The sequence below is a fragment of the Scomber scombrus genome, chromosome 11 (genome assembly GCF_963691925.1).
Source record: "Scomber scombrus chromosome 11, fScoSco1.1, whole genome shotgun sequence".
Taxonomy (NCBI): Eukaryota; Metazoa; Chordata; class Actinopteri; order Scombriformes; family Scombridae; genus Scomber; species Scomber scombrus.
The window spans coordinates 5,706,985-5,725,212 of NC_084980.1; the positions used below are offsets into that span (position 1 = coordinate 5,706,985).

At 39.2% G+C, this 18,228-nt stretch overlaps 1 protein-coding gene across 1 annotated transcript; it reads left to right on the forward strand.

The window, feature by feature from the left end:
- The first annotated feature begins 255 nt into the window (after nucleotides 1-255).
- Nucleotides 256-16,504, forward strand: cop1 (COP1 E3 ubiquitin ligase). Its single transcript, XM_062428825.1, has 20 exons — nucleotides 256-849; nucleotides 979-1,038; nucleotides 1,954-2,051; nucleotides 3,310-3,374; nucleotides 3,475-3,594; nucleotides 9,441-9,509; nucleotides 9,643-9,702; nucleotides 9,901-9,980; nucleotides 10,306-10,369; nucleotides 10,731-10,845; nucleotides 11,068-11,203; nucleotides 11,636-11,779; nucleotides 11,863-11,971; nucleotides 12,114-12,195; nucleotides 12,308-12,424; nucleotides 13,668-13,785; nucleotides 13,876-14,000; nucleotides 14,358-14,518; nucleotides 14,879-14,923; nucleotides 15,856-16,504. Exons 1-20 carry the CDS (start codon nucleotides 485-487, stop codon nucleotides 15,871-15,873), a joined length of 2,151 nt encoding a protein of 716 aa, XP_062284809.1. The 5' UTR covers nucleotides 256-484; the 3' UTR covers nucleotides 15,874-16,504.
- The last annotated feature ends 1,724 nt before the right edge of the window (nucleotides 16,505-18,228 follow it).

Below are 18,228 nucleotides of genomic sequence, written 5' to 3' on the forward strand. Positions count from 1 at the left end.
GCCCCGAACCCCAGCTTGTGAGCCACTGATTTAACCACAGTGACCGCTGTGTGGACATTTCTATGGGCGCGGTTGCACTCCTGCACACTAGAGGGCGCTGTGTGAAAGCTGGCGGACACTGGCTACCTGGGTAATCGAGGAAACTGAAGAGATTCCACTTCGTAGCTAACAGTTGCTAGCCGGCTAATCTCCTGGACAACGCAGTTGTGTTTTCTTACTGGCCGTTTCAATGTCCGTGTCTTTTCCCCTTTTATACTACTGTAGTTTTTACATAGCCCCGTCAGTGACAGAAGCGAGGCAGACACCGACGGGTGACTTTAAAAAACGCTGAGTGTTTGGTCACACTGCTGCTTTCTCCCAGGATGCTAGCACATAAGCAAGTCGACTAGCTAGCCTGCCTGCTAAAGTAGCCAAATAAGCAACGCCGTCCGAATGCTTTGAACAGCAACGCAGCGGATTTTGGGGAGTTTCTAGTCGGTCTTGTATGATGTCAAGCAACCGGTCACAGCAGGGTGCCGGCGGGGCGAGTTCCGTGCCCAGCACAAGTAGCAGCAGCAGCACAGGAGGAGGCACCGGGAACACGACCGGTGTCGGTGGGAGCAGCAGCGCAGTCACAAGTAATGGTAACAGTGCTGGAAATGTTGTGCCCTCCCGGACCTCGACAGGAACCGGCGGCGAGGGTGGCGTGTCGGTGCCAACTTTGGCCGCCGTGCCGTCGTCCCGGGGAGGCTTCGCTTCGCTGAGCCGACCCTCTGCGTCCTCTGGGAGCAGGAAGAAGTCCCTCCACCAAGCCCCCCTTTACAACGGCCTCTTAAATTCGTACGAAGATAAAAGCAACGATTTTGTCTGGTTAGTTTTATTGTGTAAAAGTGTAGCTTACATTTAGCTGTTAGGTTGTATTGTAGCTGCTGAACAAGTTTGAAAGCTGATTTTTTTTGACACTGTTCTGTTTGTTTGTTTGTTTTTGCTTTTTTTCAGTCCCATTTGTTTCGAAATGATAGAAGAGGCGCACATGACTAAGTGTGGGCACAGTTTCTGGTAAGTGTTGTTGTAGTTGTTTACACTGGAAATGTAACACACTTTGCTGTAGAAAACTTCTCCCTCATATTTAACTTTTAACATAGTCATAAACAGAATTTCACCTCCCTTTTAGCAGTTTCCTCAACTTCTTAAATACACCTACTGGTTCCTCTACACCTCAGCAAAAAGCCTTATCAGGGTTCCCACGGTCTTGAAATTCATGGAAAAGTTAGGAAATTAGAAAATGGGCCTTGAAATGGTTTGGAATCAGGTGAATGTTTTGGAAAACTTTTGAATTAAGGATGGCTCGATCTGATGTCAAAGATAATGGATATAAGACAGGTTGCATGAACTTCAGCGTCCAGTTCTCCCATGTCAAAAATCAGTTGATTCATTTAATATGAATATACTGATCATCAACTTCTATACTTTTAGCTTTTTGATATCTTCTAATATGTGATCTGCGGCCAAACGCTTCCTCTGGATGTAATTATTAAAATGCATCATCATTTAATGAGAGCAAAGTGTCAAACCACCTGTTCAAAGGCACCAGGATACAGGAAATGACATCTACTCTATTAAAAATGTTCTGGGGGAGGACCCTTTGTTAAACTACTTAAATTAAAAGTCATGGAAATTGGGTAAAATATTATGGAATAGTTATGGAAAAGTTTTGAAAATGCATTGGTAAAAATGTGTGGGAACCCTGCATTATGTATGGCCCCTCTATAACATATAAGCCAGTCTTTACATCATGTTTTACTCTTTGCAAAATATGAGTATTTAACAGGCATGGTCATGTAAGTAAAGTGGGTTTGTGTCGATGGGTACATGCTAGAGTCCAGGTGTCAAACACACTGAAATACTGTAAGGAAAGGATGAAATGCTCCCTGAAATCGGTGTATTTTAACACAAACCCTTCTTCTCCCGCAGCTTCAAGTGTATTCGCCAGAGTCTGGAGGATAGCAACAGGTGTCCCAAGTGTAATTATATCGTCGATAATGTGGATCAGCTTTACCCAAACTTTCTTGGTAGGTGTTTAAAAGGCTGAAGTGGGTATTTGTTATTTTCCAGATGATCAGAAAACGGTTGAAATGAAAGAGTTTTTACAGTGCTGGTCCCATAAACATATTATATAATTGCCTGTTATTTGCCTTGGTGCACATTCACTGTCCTACATTTTTAGAATCAAAAATTTAAATAAATTAATTAATATGACATTTTTATGTTTGCTACTATGATAAAGTGAGAGGGAAATTTAGTATATTAATATTTAGTGAAATGGAATCATGACCCTGTTTACACCTGGCAGTAAAATGCATCTGATCACAAATGGACAGGTGTGAATGCACCTGAGACGCATTGAGATCCGATCACTCAGACCACATTCTTGCCTGCATATGGCCTCATAGTTTCTGCAGTGTGTCCTTGGGCCACACTGAAGGTCTACCGATGTCCTCCGCCTAAGTGAAGTATGCACTCTGTCACGTGCCAGTGGCGTCGTATTAATGTGCAAAACAAGAAGTAGTCACAACAACAGGCAAACTGGATTCTTGTGGACGGAGTACACACAAAACACGCTGTCTGATTTCCAATCAAGCTGAAGAGTTTTGTTTTTGGTCTTTACAGGCTTCTTCTTTTTTCTTTTAGTTTTGGGTAGACTAGACGCAGGAAGGGCCTCACTGCCTCCTGCCACTTAAAAAAAAAACAACAACATATTTGTTCTTTGAAAACGGAAACCATACATGATTGATTTGCATGTAGAGCAGGGGAAATGACACCTTGATCACAAGTGGTCACTGGAGACGCTAGGTGTGATCATCACCCATGATTTAATATTGTCAGTGACAGCGATTTGGTCAAACACTTCATGTCATTGAAGAGGTTTTACACATGATACTGCTTTTGAAGTGAAGCTCACTAAATTTATAAAAGTATTAACTGGACTCTAAGTGGATTAAAAAGTAATCCACTGAGTTAAGATTTTAAAAAATCTAGAAAAAAAGAACATGTTATATATAAACACATGATGTTTATGTATAAATGGCTCAGTTTATGTTATCACATGCTGCACAGGACAGATTCCAGTGATACTGAAAAAACTGCTATGAAAGTGACCTGTGTGTCCGTTTAATCACAGTCTATCATGAAGCAACCAAACTAGCTCACTCAAAGTTTCACAGCTGCTCCTCTGTTGTTTAAGTCACACTCTGGTTTTGTTTCTGTCATTTACTTATTGAGTTTTTCCCTCTCTCACCACCTACCCCTCCTGATCTCACCATTTCCCAGTGAACGAACTGATCCTTAAACAGAAACAGAGGTCGGACGAGAAGAGGCTAAAATTAGATCATCCTGTAAGTGTATAACACACATAATTGTTTGTTTCTCTCTCTCACACACACTGATTTTTAGGAAAGTTGAAGTGGTTACTAATCAGTGTCTGTGACCCTGCAGAACGGGTCCAGGTGGCAGGTCTTCCAGGACGTGTTGAGTCCTGACCAAGAGAACCTGGACCTGGCCAACGTCAATCTGATGCTTGAGCTGCTCGTTCAGAAGAAAAAGCAGCTGGAGGCGGTGAGTAAAAGATGTGCTTTTCATCCTCTTCTCTTCATTCTCTTCCAAACGTTTCTTTCATTTTGGCCGTTAAAAACTCACACTGGTTTGAGCAGTACTCTACGATGAAAGGTATAAAGTTATAATGAGGCACAGATGACTCACAAGCAGTTATTTTTTATGTTAACCCTTACATACTGTTGATATTCTGACCCAGCTTAAGTATTCCTTTATAATTAGTGCCTATACCAAAGTTTGAATCACCAATGTATATTGTGTTCATGTTTTCATTAGATTTGACACCATTATAGTGAAAATACACTCACAATCACACTATATTATGATCTTATGTTATCTAAAATAAGAACATAATGTGGTGGCAAAAAGACTTTACTTTACTACTGCTCTGTGGTGTGGAATAAGAATTGCAGAATCATTAATAACACTGAGCCCAATCATAAATTGAAAGAATTTATTACAGTGTATCAAGTCAATTTGAAACAACAACAGAAGTCAACAAACAGAGACAGTCTCGCTATTCGGCCGAATAAGGTGCAGCCTCTCTCAGCCTAGATGGCGTCAAGATTCTGGACACCTGTTGACTGTGAGACTGGCCTTTAAATATACTAATGACAGAGATGGTAACATAAGCAATCAATGTCTGTCCTGAGATATACTACAGACAAACAGTTCAAACTTCATCTACTGTCCCATGTTCCATAACATTCAGTGTGTTTATGACTAGTCATTGAGTTCAGCGCTATTTATTTATTTTTAAGATTTTGTTGGCATAGACGCCTTTTTATTTATCAGTAGACAAACAGGAGAGAGAGGGGGGTGTGACATGCAGCAAAGGACCTCCGATCGAGATTCGAACCGGGGTCGGCTGCGTATATGGCATGTGCTCTAACCACTCGACCACCTGCGCGCCGAGTTCAGCGCTATTTACCCAGACAGTTCATTCAAACACACATTCAGTCAGAGTACATTGTCTTCACGATTTGTCCATACTACATCAGAAAAACAGATTAGATATAAGATTTCCTTCACACATAACAGCCATAATCATTAGTTAATTTACTGAAAGCGAAGGATGCAACAACATTTGAGCAGCAGGCTTCATGATAACCTTTAACACCCTCTGTGTGCAAAAATGTATACCAGCTGCACTAAAGTTCATAATTTTGGACATTCTAGGCCACTGTAGGAAAAGTCACAAAGTCTCAGGCTTAAACATCTTTTTATTAAATTTTGTGCTGGTGATACACATTTTTACACATGCAAATGTTCTCCTAGACCATAAAATAGTGATTGTGAATGTCTTTTCCCCCCATAAATAAACAAAATACACAGAAACACAATGTTTGCTCACGGACAACTAACAGAATTAATCAAACATTTATTAATGACTGATGGGGAATTTATGAATGTGAATATGAACAGTATGTAAGGGTTCACAAATCCAAGATTCACACATAGACTAACTGGTGTAAAAAATGTCAAAGGGAATATGATGAAGTGACCATGACTGTGTCTCAAGTCACCCCTTTATTCACTCCTTCACCACTCCCTTCATAACAGGGATGTGCAAACTACTTCTTAAAGGGTTCATGTGGCTGCAGGTTTTCATTCCAACCAATCAGGAGCACACCAGGCTTCACTCATTTAATCAACTGAGCGCAGTCTTCAGACAGTTGACTGGTCAAATCATGTGTGCTCTTGATTGGTTGAAACAAACACCTGCAGGCACACAGCCCTTTGTGGAAGAGTTTGCACATGGCTGCTCTATAATAAACACTAAACAGTTCACTGAGCAGCAAATCAACATTTCAGACACTAACTAATCATGAAAGTAGTGTAGATGCCATGGACACTAAATCAGAGGTTAGAACTGACATCAGGAATGCTTTGATTACTTATCTACACAATAAGAAATGAGAATATGTTCATTATTATCAAATATTAAAATCATGAACACATTTTTGTAAACCTCCACTTTTATTTTGAAAGGATGAGAAGGGATTTCTATAGAAATGTGAATGTTTTTACATCACTCTGTAGGTATAATTATGGGAGTTATTATACTAGCAGTTCTACAGTCTGAGGAGGTTTATCAGTTGCTCTCCCAGCTGATTCAGTGAGCAATGCTATATCTTGGATTAGCAGTTGTACCATATTATACATGCAGTGTCCTGTTTTTCAGAATGTGTTGAAAGAGTCACGAGTTGAATGTTGTTGTTCTGTAATACTTACACACACACACACATACACACACACACACACACACTGCGTGTTTCATGGATTACACTCATAGTAAAAAGCCTACTCTGAAAGTATAAAACACCCTTTATTTTCTTGTTTTTGACCAGCTGCGTGTAATGAAAACCGCTCACAAGAAAAGAGAAGTGGACACTACAGTCTATCCTGTTGACTTAGAATGTGTCCCTTCAGCACTCTCTTATAGTGATAGTACACATAAAGCTTTAAAATCCTACTTTTGAAATTCCTAATAATACACAATTTATTTATATAGATGTTGTAATCCATAAACATCATCATAAATGTAATGACATTATTAATATATTAAAATTGCGCTGTTCCCACTTAACAATAACTTTGTATATAGACAAAATGTCCATATATGAATGTGTGATCAGATGAGGCCGTGATATATACAGCTGGTTAATGGCCTGTTGTGGGCACAGATGAAACACGATGTGCACCTGGCACAGAAGTGAAGATTTATTTAGATCAGTTCCACACATACCAACTTTTAATTTAGTTACAGCCGTACTGTGTTGGTGGTGCAGCTCGTATGCAGGCTGTATATAAGACTGTCAGTGACATGTTCAGCAGCTCATTCTGCCTTTTCTGGCTTCTAAATTTCACCAGCAGTAAAGTTTTTTTGCATTTTTACCATAATGTCCTCTTTGAGTTTCAAGTTATTTTATTTCTATAGTACTTTAAAAAGCAAACAGATTTTGCACCAAAGTGCTTCACAAAGGCAGGCATATGTACACACATACAAACATAGAAGGAGCAAAAATAAAAATAGAACATATTTCAAACCCAAAGAGATCGATAATAAATAAAACAGAGTTAAAAGCCAAAGAATAAAAGTGAGTCTTTAGATGTATCTTAAAAGTATCAACAGACTCAAGCTGTCTCTGCAGTGAGTGACAGTTTTCTCCACTATTGCACTGCTCCAACAGAGCTTGCCTTACATAGAGAAATGGGAGCGTGTTAGTGTGCTAATTACTGATAACAGGATTCTAATTCACTAACTAAGAACAACATTGTCCGGTGCGCACGTGTCATGAATCCAATGGTAACCTTGAGCGTGCACTTATTTTGTGCGCAAAGTAAAAACACATATTACACCACATATTAGTAAATGAGGCTCATTAACTCACAAACCTTGTCTTGTAATCTAAACCTGACTCCAAAGTGTGTGTTCAAGAAACACAAAATCTCATCTGGAGCTTTAGTTTTGGAAAGCGCATGAGCATAAAGGAAAAAAAAGGTGTTTATTAGGGAAACATTGATGGCTTTCCACTGGATGGTTTCAGACCACAGTTTATAGATGGAGGTCTTATTTTCATCCTCAGAGCAACAGCAGCTGCTCCAACGTCAGAGCTGCTACCTCAACAGTTTGGGTGAAGCAGGAGCATAAAAACAAAACGTTTTAGGCTTGTGTCCTGGAACACCACAACAGCAGCACAATTTCTTCTTCAGGAGGAGAGTAGCATACAGATGTGCTGTAATGATAAAGTGCTGCTTTATTTGATCTGACTGTATTGTCCCTAGGGAGGTGAATTGATAAGATTTTATTGATACCGGTGCCATTATTGATTGTGCTTCTCAGTCTGATACTTGATTCATTCCTAATTGTCCCCCATGTGCAGTTCATCCTTCCAATGCTGTGAAGTGAGAGAATCACTAGAAACTCATATTCAGTCACTCAGTTTTCTCATACCAGTTGGAACATAAATGACTCTATCAATATTTTCTCAACTGCCAATATTTGTCTTATCAGCTGTTGTTTTGCTGCTTCCAACAGCAGATTCTGCACATTTCTGCCTTTTGTATTCATGCCCAGAAGTCAGGTTACATTTCTGATTGACCACAGATTGACCAAAATCTCATATCCTGATAATAATACCTATCCTGATACAGCACGTCTCAATCACACTTTATTTGTGTAGCACTTTTCATACATAGCAATGTAACACAAAGTACTTGATTCATTAAAAACACTCCATACCCCCACACCCAAAACACCACCCCGATCCCCCCCCACACACACACACACACACACACACACACAAAATAAATAACCGTGTTATAAATTATGACTCAACAAAAACAGGAAGGGAGGAAACACTGTCAGAATTCTCATGAATCTCTAACAGCAGAGGTACGATAAAAATGTACAAATTCAGCTTTGCCAGAAAAAAATCAAATAAAAGATAAACAGATAAATGATCAAATATAATAGATAAATAATAAAATAAAATAATGGAAAACCAAAAGTGTAAGATGGGATATTAAAAGGAAAAAAATGATAAAACAACCAAGAGGAGATGTGATGATATTAATACAATGAATAAATAGTTTTATTTATATTTATATATATATTTATATATATATGTGTGTGTGTATACATATATATTTTATATTTAATATCACACAGCCTTAACTGACCACACTATCTACTGCTTTACTGATCCTCTGATAGTCGTGTGATTTTTGGAGCGTGGTGATTGTGATTCAGATGAAAATAGTCTGTGTTTATCTTCCTGCTGAAATAGTTCATCTGGCTCATTCACTGAATTCACTTCAGCTGCTTTTAATATTTTTGGCTGGACCGCAACAGCAGCGCCAGCTCTACCAAAACCCCAATGTGTGTCCATCATTGAGTCATCGACTGACTGACTGAGTGTCTGAGTTACTGAGTGACTGAGTGACGGACTTACAACATTGGTCGTTTTGAAATGGGGACAGCAAAGTATCCCAGAATGCATGTCTTTATTTAGAGGTAAAAAATTGGTTTGACGTTTTTTTGTTTTGTTTGTTTTTAAAGAGGTTGCAACTTTAAAAAGCAGTCAGTCTTCTTTTTTTCTTTTTCTTTTTTTTTGACAGTGTCAGCATTCTCACATATAATTAGATACACAGACAGAATCAGCAGTTTGTGTGTGTCTTTCAGCAGACCTTCTTTGGAAGTATTGGACTGTATTCCTCATGTGTTTTCTACAAATGTTACACATTTTTGAAGTTGTGCGGTGGGTTTCCAAGCTATTAAAAGATAATATGTCTTAAGTTGTTGTCGTAGCTTACTTCCCCTGCTGTTTGTATTAGCTTAAACCGCCAAATATGACCATTAATCCAAAATTTGACTTTACTTCCTGCCCTTGGTAAATTTTGCTATTCTAGGCATTTGAAGCATGAGAAACCTCTGGCCACAGATGTCAACATTAGACTCCTAACACCCTATAAACACTTGGGTTTGGGATTGTTTCCTGTAGTTGAGCTTGAATTATCATACAATGATCTGTGCCTGGTTTTGAGTAGCAGAGCACTGAGATGGGTATTCTCAGGTGTCAGTTGATTTTCATGTGCCCGAATATATTACATTTTTGTGATGACTCCAAATGTTCTCGTTCTTTTTCTGCACAACATGGTTTTAGTCTGAGTGGAAGTATAGTCAATGGGAATATAAGAATGTGTGCTGTTTGTCATGTGTTTCCCATCGAGGGGCTTAACATTTTTATAATATTTTTATGATCTTCTCAGCAGATAAGCAAAGATAATGTGCAGCTTTACTTGTAGTTGTGTGAGATCATGTACGATGTCAATCTCTCCACCAGGAATCCCAAGCAGCTCAGAGACAGATTCTCATGGAGTTTCTTAAAGAAGCCAGGAGAAACAAGAGAGAGGTGCTCTTATTTCTATACAATTTTCAAATGATCCATACAGTGCTGCTTCAATGTTGTACAAATATAAGAACGTTTTTTAAAAAAAGTCAAAAAATGTGGTTATATTTATGTGCGTTTCTGTTTCTGTCAACAGCAATTGGAGCAACTACAGAAAGAACTCAACTTTCTCGAAGAGGACATTAAGCGTGTCGAGGTAAAGCAACAGTAACTCACCTTCTAATCGAAAGACGCGTTACCAAACTTTGAATTCAGTGTGTTCTCATTGGGAAAGGTAGAGGAGCTGTGCTGCAGCATGACTATGAACATGTGTTAAATCGCCAAAGGATAAAACAGAAACCTTCTCTTCATCTCGAGAGCCAAACATGTTATTTGCGTGTGTGTGTTTTTCCAGGAAATGAGCGGGCTGTACTCTCCAATGATGGAAGCAGAGTGTACCGTGCCTAATGTCGAGGCTCCCTCACCAGCACCCAGGTACAAACGACCTTTGACTAATTATCTTTATCATGCATGACTGTACAAACATCATTCTGCCTTTTTAAATTTAATTTAATTAGTTATTTCAAAAATAGAAACTAATTCCCAGCACAGATCTGCACTTCCTTGATTGAAATGTTTTGCTTTTTATCCTGAATGACAACAGCAGTTTTCTGTATGTTTATTAAGCTGTACATTCTGCTCTCCTCATTTTTATGTATCTATAATTATATTTATTATAGCTAAACTATCAAATCTCATGTACTTACAAGCAACTGTGTGTGTGTGTGTGTTTGTGTGTGTTTGTTTGTTTGTTGAGTAGCTGTAGTAGTATTATGGAGCCACCAGACTACAGTCAGCCTCCAGGATTTGGTGGAACAGCCCCGGTCAGTCATAAACACATAAATAAACACAGCTGCTGTTTTTACTCATTTGCAACCTTGTTTGAAAGTCATTCCTGTTCTTTTCATCATGATCTTGCTTGATTGAAGTTGTTTTTTTAGTCCCTAAAATGATTCCACAGATTATTTTAAAAAAGAGATACAAATGTGTTGCAATATGAAATTCTTCTTAAAACAAATATGTAGTGAAGTTTTTGGCATGGAATGAATAACGTTAAAATCAGGACCCATATACTCAGAAAAATGTGTTAAAATCTCTTTTTATATTATAAGTTCTTCTTACAGTGTAAATGTTGGTATGACTGATGGACTTTTAGAAACCTAACTCGACTGCTCTGTCAAACAGGGAAAAAGACAGACCTGGTACAACAGCACTCTGGCGTCAAGGAGGAAACGGCTGACGGCTCATTTTGACGACCTGGAGCAATGCTACTTCTCCAATAAAATGTCACGCATCACAGGTAGTAATCCTGCAGTTAACGCCATCAGTGTTCTTTTCATAGTACAACAGCAACCAGACTACCAGCATCTGTAGTCAGATAAATATCTTTTGTTCTGATGCTGTACATCATTGGAAAAACTGGATTATAGCTGCCTGATTGAGCTTGATGTTAAAATGAGAATGTATTGAATAGATGTTTAATAGCAGGATTTACAGTGCATGTCTGTTGTTTTCTTTTTAGATGAAGGCAGGAACTTAAACCAGCTGGATGATTTCATGGAGTGTCTCTCCAAGTTCACCCGCTACAACTCTGTGCGGCCGCTGGCCACCCTCTCCTACGCTAGTGACCTTTACAACGGCTCCAGTATTGTCTCCAGGTATGATGAGGCAAAGCATGGTCTGATACACCTGGCAGCTTCAATCTTTAATGACTAAGTGTGTCACAAACAAGATTCTGAACAAGCCTGTGTTAGTCGCATGGTGAAATTATAGAAATGATGTTCTCCTGAAATAATTGAACAGAATTGTGTGACTTGTTGAATAAAACCGGTCAGATCAAAGTCTAAATTCATACTTTCTTAAGTATACATACTGTCTTAAGCAATGAACAATCTGTGATTAAAAATGTCCCTAGCTCAATGGTAGTTTCAAATGTATTTTACTTTCTTTTCTTTTCTTTTCAATAGCACAACATTTTTATCACAATACTGTGTTATCTATTATAAACTTTGGAAAATGCATAGACATGTTGATTCCAGAGTGATTTGATCATTCTACTGTCAGTGACTGTGTTCTAACCTGTGTTTCAGTATTGAGTTTGACCGTGACTGTGACTACTTTGCCATCGCTGGTGTGACCAAGAAGATCAAGGTGTTTGAGTACGGCACCGTTATCCAGGATGCAGTGGACATTCATTATCCTGTCAATGAAATGACCTGCAATTCCAAAATCAGGTAAGTAACTAACTAATGATGTTTTTAAGAATGTGAGGAGGGGTGAAGTTCAATGCTCTAATCCCAACTTTATTTTTTCATAGCTGTATCAGCTGGAGCAGTTATCACAAGAACCTTCTGGCCAGCAGTGACTACGAGGGCACTGTCATCCTGTGGGATGGGTTCACCGGCCACAGATCCAAAGTCTACCAGGTATGATACCCAAGTCCTAGAACATTGTCAATACTGGTCAATTCCATGTTCGACCAAATGGATGGCTTGGTTTAAACTATCCAATTCAGGAACAATGTTGCCATGGTGACCTTTTTAAAGATTTCTGTCGTTTTATTTTCAGGAACACGAAAAAAGGTGTTGGAGCGTTGACTTCAATCTGATGGACCCTAAGCTCTTAGCCTCCGGTTCTGATGACGCTAAAGGTAACCAAGTCTGTCTGACAGGTTATCAGACACGAATCACGTCCCACTTTCAAGCTTCTTTTACAACCTTTTTTCACCCATCATGAATTGTTCCCCTGTTGTTGTTTTTCAGTGAAGTTATGGTCAACCAATCTTGACAACTCTGTGGCCAGCATCGAGGCCAAGGCCAATGTCTGTTGTGTTAAGTTCAGTCCTACCTCCAGGTATCATCTGGCCTTTGGCTGTGCAGGTAAGATAAGAATTAGTTTTAGGTTTTTACTGGAAGATGGATTTTTTTTCTTCTTTGTTTAACACAGTGTATCAGCAGATTTAAATGCACATTGACAGTTTGACTCAGGCTTTACATCCAGTTCAAGGGTGTTTTTTGTGGGGGTTTTTTATAAACACTTCTAGGTTTACAAGTCCATAATGAAATAAAAAGCAAGCCAGACGTCTCCCTACAACATCACAGACAGATAAACTTGTTTTCCCCTACTGTGGTGTCATATTATTGTTGTGCTCTGACATGGTACAAACACCTCACACTATTGCATTTGTCCTTGTAGACTTCTAAATTCTTCTGTGGTCACACAGACTCCGGTGGTCCAGACAAACTTCTGAAATCTTCATTCATTACTTTCCCAAAGGAGATATAAGGATTGTAGTACTGTTGAATTGTTGTACACAGAAACAGTCCTTAGAGTGACGAACATTGGATGAACAGAGCTCAGTGTTATCCAGCGGTGAATTGCCCTGGCTTATTTACCCCATTCTCTGTGTCTCTGAGGTCCAAGTCCACTAAGCCTGGAAAAGGAAACCCCTCCTTGACCGTAGAGTTGTTGGTTTACTGTCAGGAGTAAATCTCCTACTCTACTACAAGCCAGCAGCACATAACTTGTTAGAAAAACATATTTTAGCAAGCGTCAACAAAGATATTACACCACCATTTCCTTGTGGCTACCTGCCTCGTGGTTACTGGGTATGGCATTGACATGACCTGACATGTTAAGAAATTATGGAAAACACCAGAAATGGAACTGTTCTGATACAGAGACTGAAACCATGACACAAACATCCACAGTCCCATGACTCGGTTCCATCTCCAGTGTTGCATGCCATACTAAAATATGAAACAAACGGAGGGAATTAGAAATAAAAGCCTCTCTCTAATATAAACCGGCCTGGTACCCTCTGCAAGTTGAGGTAAATAAAGGCCCTGGACACTATTAGAGGAAATATGGTAATTTTGTTTACTTAGTAGACTGGTCCTCAGCAAATATGTGTTTATTTTTTTACAATCTATCTTCATGGTCTTCTTCAGTGTTCTTGATATTCCTTGATAATATCTTTTATTCAATAAAACCCAGAACTCCCCCCTCAAAAAAGAAACAAAAAAAAGGTCTGAAATAAGTCATTACACCCCTAAAGGAAATCAAACCAAACAACAAACAACTTCTTCAGGACGGTTTTTTTTCTTCTTCTCTTGCTCACAGACCATTGTGTTCACTACTACGATCTACGCAACACTAAACAGCCGATCATGGTGTTCAAAGGCCACCGAAAAGCTGTGTCGTACGCCAAGTTTGTCAACGGAGAGGAAATCGTTTCTGCGTAAGTCTGCTTAGATTGAAGGGGGCGGGGGTTCAGAATTGATGCCTCACATGTTAGACTCATTCTGTGTTAAAACTCTTTATATGACAGGTCAACAGACAGTCAGCTGAAGCTATGGAATGTCAACAAACCTCACTGCCTGCGTTCCTTCAAGGGTCACATCAACGAGAAGAACTTTGTGGGTCTGGCCTCCAATGGAGACTATGTTGCCTGTGGTAAGCATTTACTGTGAATCAAACTGAGAGTATATCAGCCATGTTGAAAATAAGGCTGCAACTAACGATTATTTTAATAATCGAGTAATCGGTCGATTATTTTTTCGATTAATTAATGAATCAGATAAAAAATAATAGATAAATACTGGCTCCGCTCAGCTCAGCATGTGAAGTAAACAGCTCCGCGACATAGTGAGTGACGCATTAATCACACTACACAACTAATCGATAATGAAATTTGTTGCCAACACTTTTAATAATCGGTTTTATTGATTTTTTTGAAAATGAATGTGTAATGCAGCTTTTCCTTAATGTCAATAATACATCACCTGTGTGTTTGTGTGTGTGTGTGTGCAGGCAGTGAGAACAATTCCCTGTACCTATACTACAAAGGACTTTCCAAGACACTTTTAACATTCAAGTTCGACACAGTGAAGAGTGTCCTGGATAAGGACAAAAAGGAAGACGACACCAACGAGTTTGTCAGTGCTGTCTGCTGGAGGGCGATGCCTGATGGGGTGAGTTCATCTCATTATTTTATTGTTTGCAATATTAGACCAGCTGGTAAGTTATTGCTCTTTGCTCATAGGAAAAAAAACATGTCAGAATAATGCACACAAGCTCTTATCAAGTTGAAAGTGTGTTTGAGCCTGTGTCTTCACCCTAAGTAGTGTTGTGATAGGTAGAAACTAAATCTATCTACTAAACTATCCATCAGTTCAATAGAAGGAATTGAGCAATTGATTTATAATAGGTTCCTATTTTGATTATTGTCACATTCACATTTTTTTCTAATATTGTCCTGTAGGTAATGAAATATCCATGAGTCACTTGCACTGTGTTGACCTTTTATTAATAATACTTTTCTTTTTTTTCAGGAGTCAAATGTATTAATCGCTGCAAACAGTCAAGGAACAATCAAGGTTTGTATTTCAACACTTACAAAAACATGCTAATAACCACATGCCTGTTGCTTCAGGTGCCAGACTACTGTCGTGAACTACAGTCCTGTCTAGTTAGAGCTACAATATTGTAATAATTATTGAAAGTCATTTTTCCAACAGAAAGTGTCTAAAATGCGAATATTTTCTGCTTTTCTTTGTCTTATGTAATGATATACAATATATATTTAGGTTCCAGACTGCTGCTTCAACAAATTAGCAATTTTAATGTCATTTTTGGCTATTTGAAATAAAAATGGGTATTTTTTATTTTTTTTAAATAGTTATGAAACAAGAAATATTTAGAAGATTCCTCAAAAATAAAGAATAATTCTTATTTGCACCCCTCTGGTATTGTTGCCCCACAATGTGTCCAACAATTCCATATATGATATCAGTTAATCTGCTGATTATAATCTATTTTTCTTCAATACATTTCCCACAGTTCAACGTGGCATATTGAAATGTCTTATTTTGTTTGACCAACAGTCTTAAACCCACATATTCAGCTTTTACACTGAAAAACACAAATCGTCACATCTGGGAAGGTGCAAACCTTAGAATGTGGCATACTTTGCTCTCAAAATGACAAATGATCAAAAACAAGGCCAGTTAGTTTCAATCAATCAACCAATACTTTGTGTTCCAGTGCAAAAGCCTGTGTTTTTCTGCTTGTCAGCTTTTATCGTACTTTTCTGTGAAGGCTCATTCATATTACAAATGATGCCTTTCAGAGCTATTGGCGGTTCTGCACAGATCATAGTTCCAATGGAAACAGTCAATTTTGGATGTGTGTACAAAAAACACTAATTATATTTTCATATTTCAGAAGCTTTGTGTCTTCACTTAGTCTTTACTTTTGGACTTTTAATATCCATCTAAGCAGCATCAACATGTTTTTTTTCTGTGTGCAGGTGCTTGAGCTCGTCTGAAGGCGCTACGGATCTTCATAGTGTGATGAGAACTACCTTCAGCCTCTGTTTGGTTGAGAATCAGTCTGATGTGATGGACGGAGAGGCCAGGCCGCCTGCTGAACTCAGATGCCCGACACCTTCGGGAGAGCTGAATAAATGGAATCTGTCTTATTTTTAATGATCCACAGCAGAAAGACTTTGGACCAGTACATCGGTATAGAAGGAGATGTGCTGTCATTTTACAGCAAAATGAACTGAGGACCTTGCTTGGGCACAAAACGGAACAAGAGACTTTTGAAAGCATTTTTGTTTCTTTTTCAGTAAAGATATATCAGCTACAATAGAACACCTCTTTATGGTTTTAGGTCAAATCAAAACTTGTACCCTTTTTTTTAATTAAGCTGTCGCTCCTGAAGGGTATAATCCAGCCAAACGCTACTAGTGTGATGCAGTTCCCTTTTTTAAAGGCCAAAGCACAAGAGTCAATGACATGCAGAAATGATGTCTTCACATAAAGCTTTTACCCCCCTCTCCCCCCCTCCCTCCTCGTTGTTTGTCAATTCTTATTTTCCCTCTTTATGTGTAGTTTTTTTTTGTTTATTTTTTTCCAGATTGGGACAAACCAGTTTTAATAAATATGATGAATTCATTCTGTCAAGCGTATCGTCAGTTCATTAGAAACGGCAATTGAGGAAATTGTCGAAATAATTCACTGTCACGAAACTCCTCTCTGCTGTGCTGATATTTCTGTTTAAACCAAAAAACAACAGTTCTCATATTATTTACGGTGTTGATCGGCAAAGCAACATGGAACTGGATTCTTGTTTCTTCTTACCTCACAGAATCAGATTTAGCTTTCAAAGTAGCAATGGAATTACTCAGATTATTATTTAAAAACTTCTGTGTCCGTAGAATGGTGATCCATGTTGACTTTGACACTTGGAGAGGATTTGATAAACACCACAAAGACCTATCTATGTCACGATAACTGAGTGAGAGAGTGGTTTTGTAATTAATAATATGTTTAATTACCATACTTTTCATTCATAGTGAAACTCAGGTTTAAGGATACATTCTAAGATGTGCTGGGACTAGGGCTGGGTATGGGTACTCGTTAAGCGATGAACAACAGAAATAATCGATACCAAGTAGTATCAAAACGTCTCCTGTCAAACGATAACCTGCAATTGATCCTTTTTTGAGATAGAAAATATTACTATTTGCATGGACTTGCTCAAGGGCAATCAACACAAGCGTTCTATGATTTAATCAACACTGCCACAACCAGTCTGGTGGTGAAGTCGTGGTGAATTTCAGTTAGCGTGCTTAGCAGTTCAGCAGCCAAGATTCCACCTAAACACTAAAGCCTGTCTACGCCACATGTCTGTAACGCTGGATAACAGCAAGTGCACAAAATGTGTGATGGGTATCGAATGAAGTACTCAATTTGTATGGGTATCACTTTAAGGGTACTTAGATTGGTACTGGTATCATTTTTTAAGCAATACTCAGCCCTGGCTAGGACACATAAGTGATGTTCCTGAAATCATCAAGTGTTTTGGCTCTTGCAACATCAGACACCCTCACTCATGCGTCCCAGCCAGGGTTGATCAGACCCTGACTTGTGTCCCAGCAGCATTGGCCCACGGTGTGAATCTAATGATCCAAAGTCACGTACAGGCCTTCTCCGCAGCCTCTATGGTGGACTTGATGGCTATGCTTTTGTTGGCTCCTGTGATGCCAAGAAGGGTGTAAAGCTTGCACAATCAATAACCGGCAAAGCCTCTACATTAATGGGCTTACAGTGAGCTTTCCAGCTGTGACTATGACACTGCTCCACCATTTCTTTGTACTTGAACCGCTTCCGTTGGTTTGCTTCTTCTATGCGGTCCTCCCAAAGGACAGTTAGCTCTATTAGGAGCACCTGCTTAGAAGAGGCAGATGTCAGTACCACATTTGGTCTCAGGGAGGTTGCTGTAATATAGTCCGGTAACTTGAGCTGCCTGTCCAGGTCTACTCACAGCTCCCAGTCTGGCGACCGAGGTAGGCCGATCAGCTGGTGATGTAGGCCACCAGAAGTGCTACAGTGGCTTAAAGAAAGAAGTAAGAGTTAAGATGAGAACGCCTTCCTGAATAGAAAGGTTTTCAGCCCTTTTTAGAAGAGTCTAGAATCCGTGCTGCCCATCCTCCATAGTGAGGAGCTTCGGACTAGGGGCCAAGCTGTTGGCAGATCTGAGGGTGCAGCTGGAGGTTTGTGTTTTGATATGATTTTGTAGTTAAGGAGGTGCATGTCTGTTGATGGATTCGTACGTTTTTGTGAGTAGCAGGGCTTTGTAGTCTGTCCCGAAGGAGACGGAGAGCCAGTGCAATAAA

Excerpts from the sequence above, each read along its gene's own strand:
- cop1 (XM_062428825.1), top strand. The coding sequence starts at position 485 with ATGATGTCAAGCAACCGGTCACAGCAGGGTGCCGGCGGGGCGAGTTCC. Across the intron at positions 10,370-10,730 it reads GATTTGGTGGAACAGCCCCG|GGAAAAAGACAGACCTGGTA; the intron begins GTCAGTCATAAA and ends TCTGTCAAACAG. Across the intron at positions 12,196-12,307 it reads CGGTTCTGATGACGCTAAAG|TGAAGTTATGGTCAACCAAT; the intron begins GTAACCAAGTCT and ends GTTGTTTTTCAG.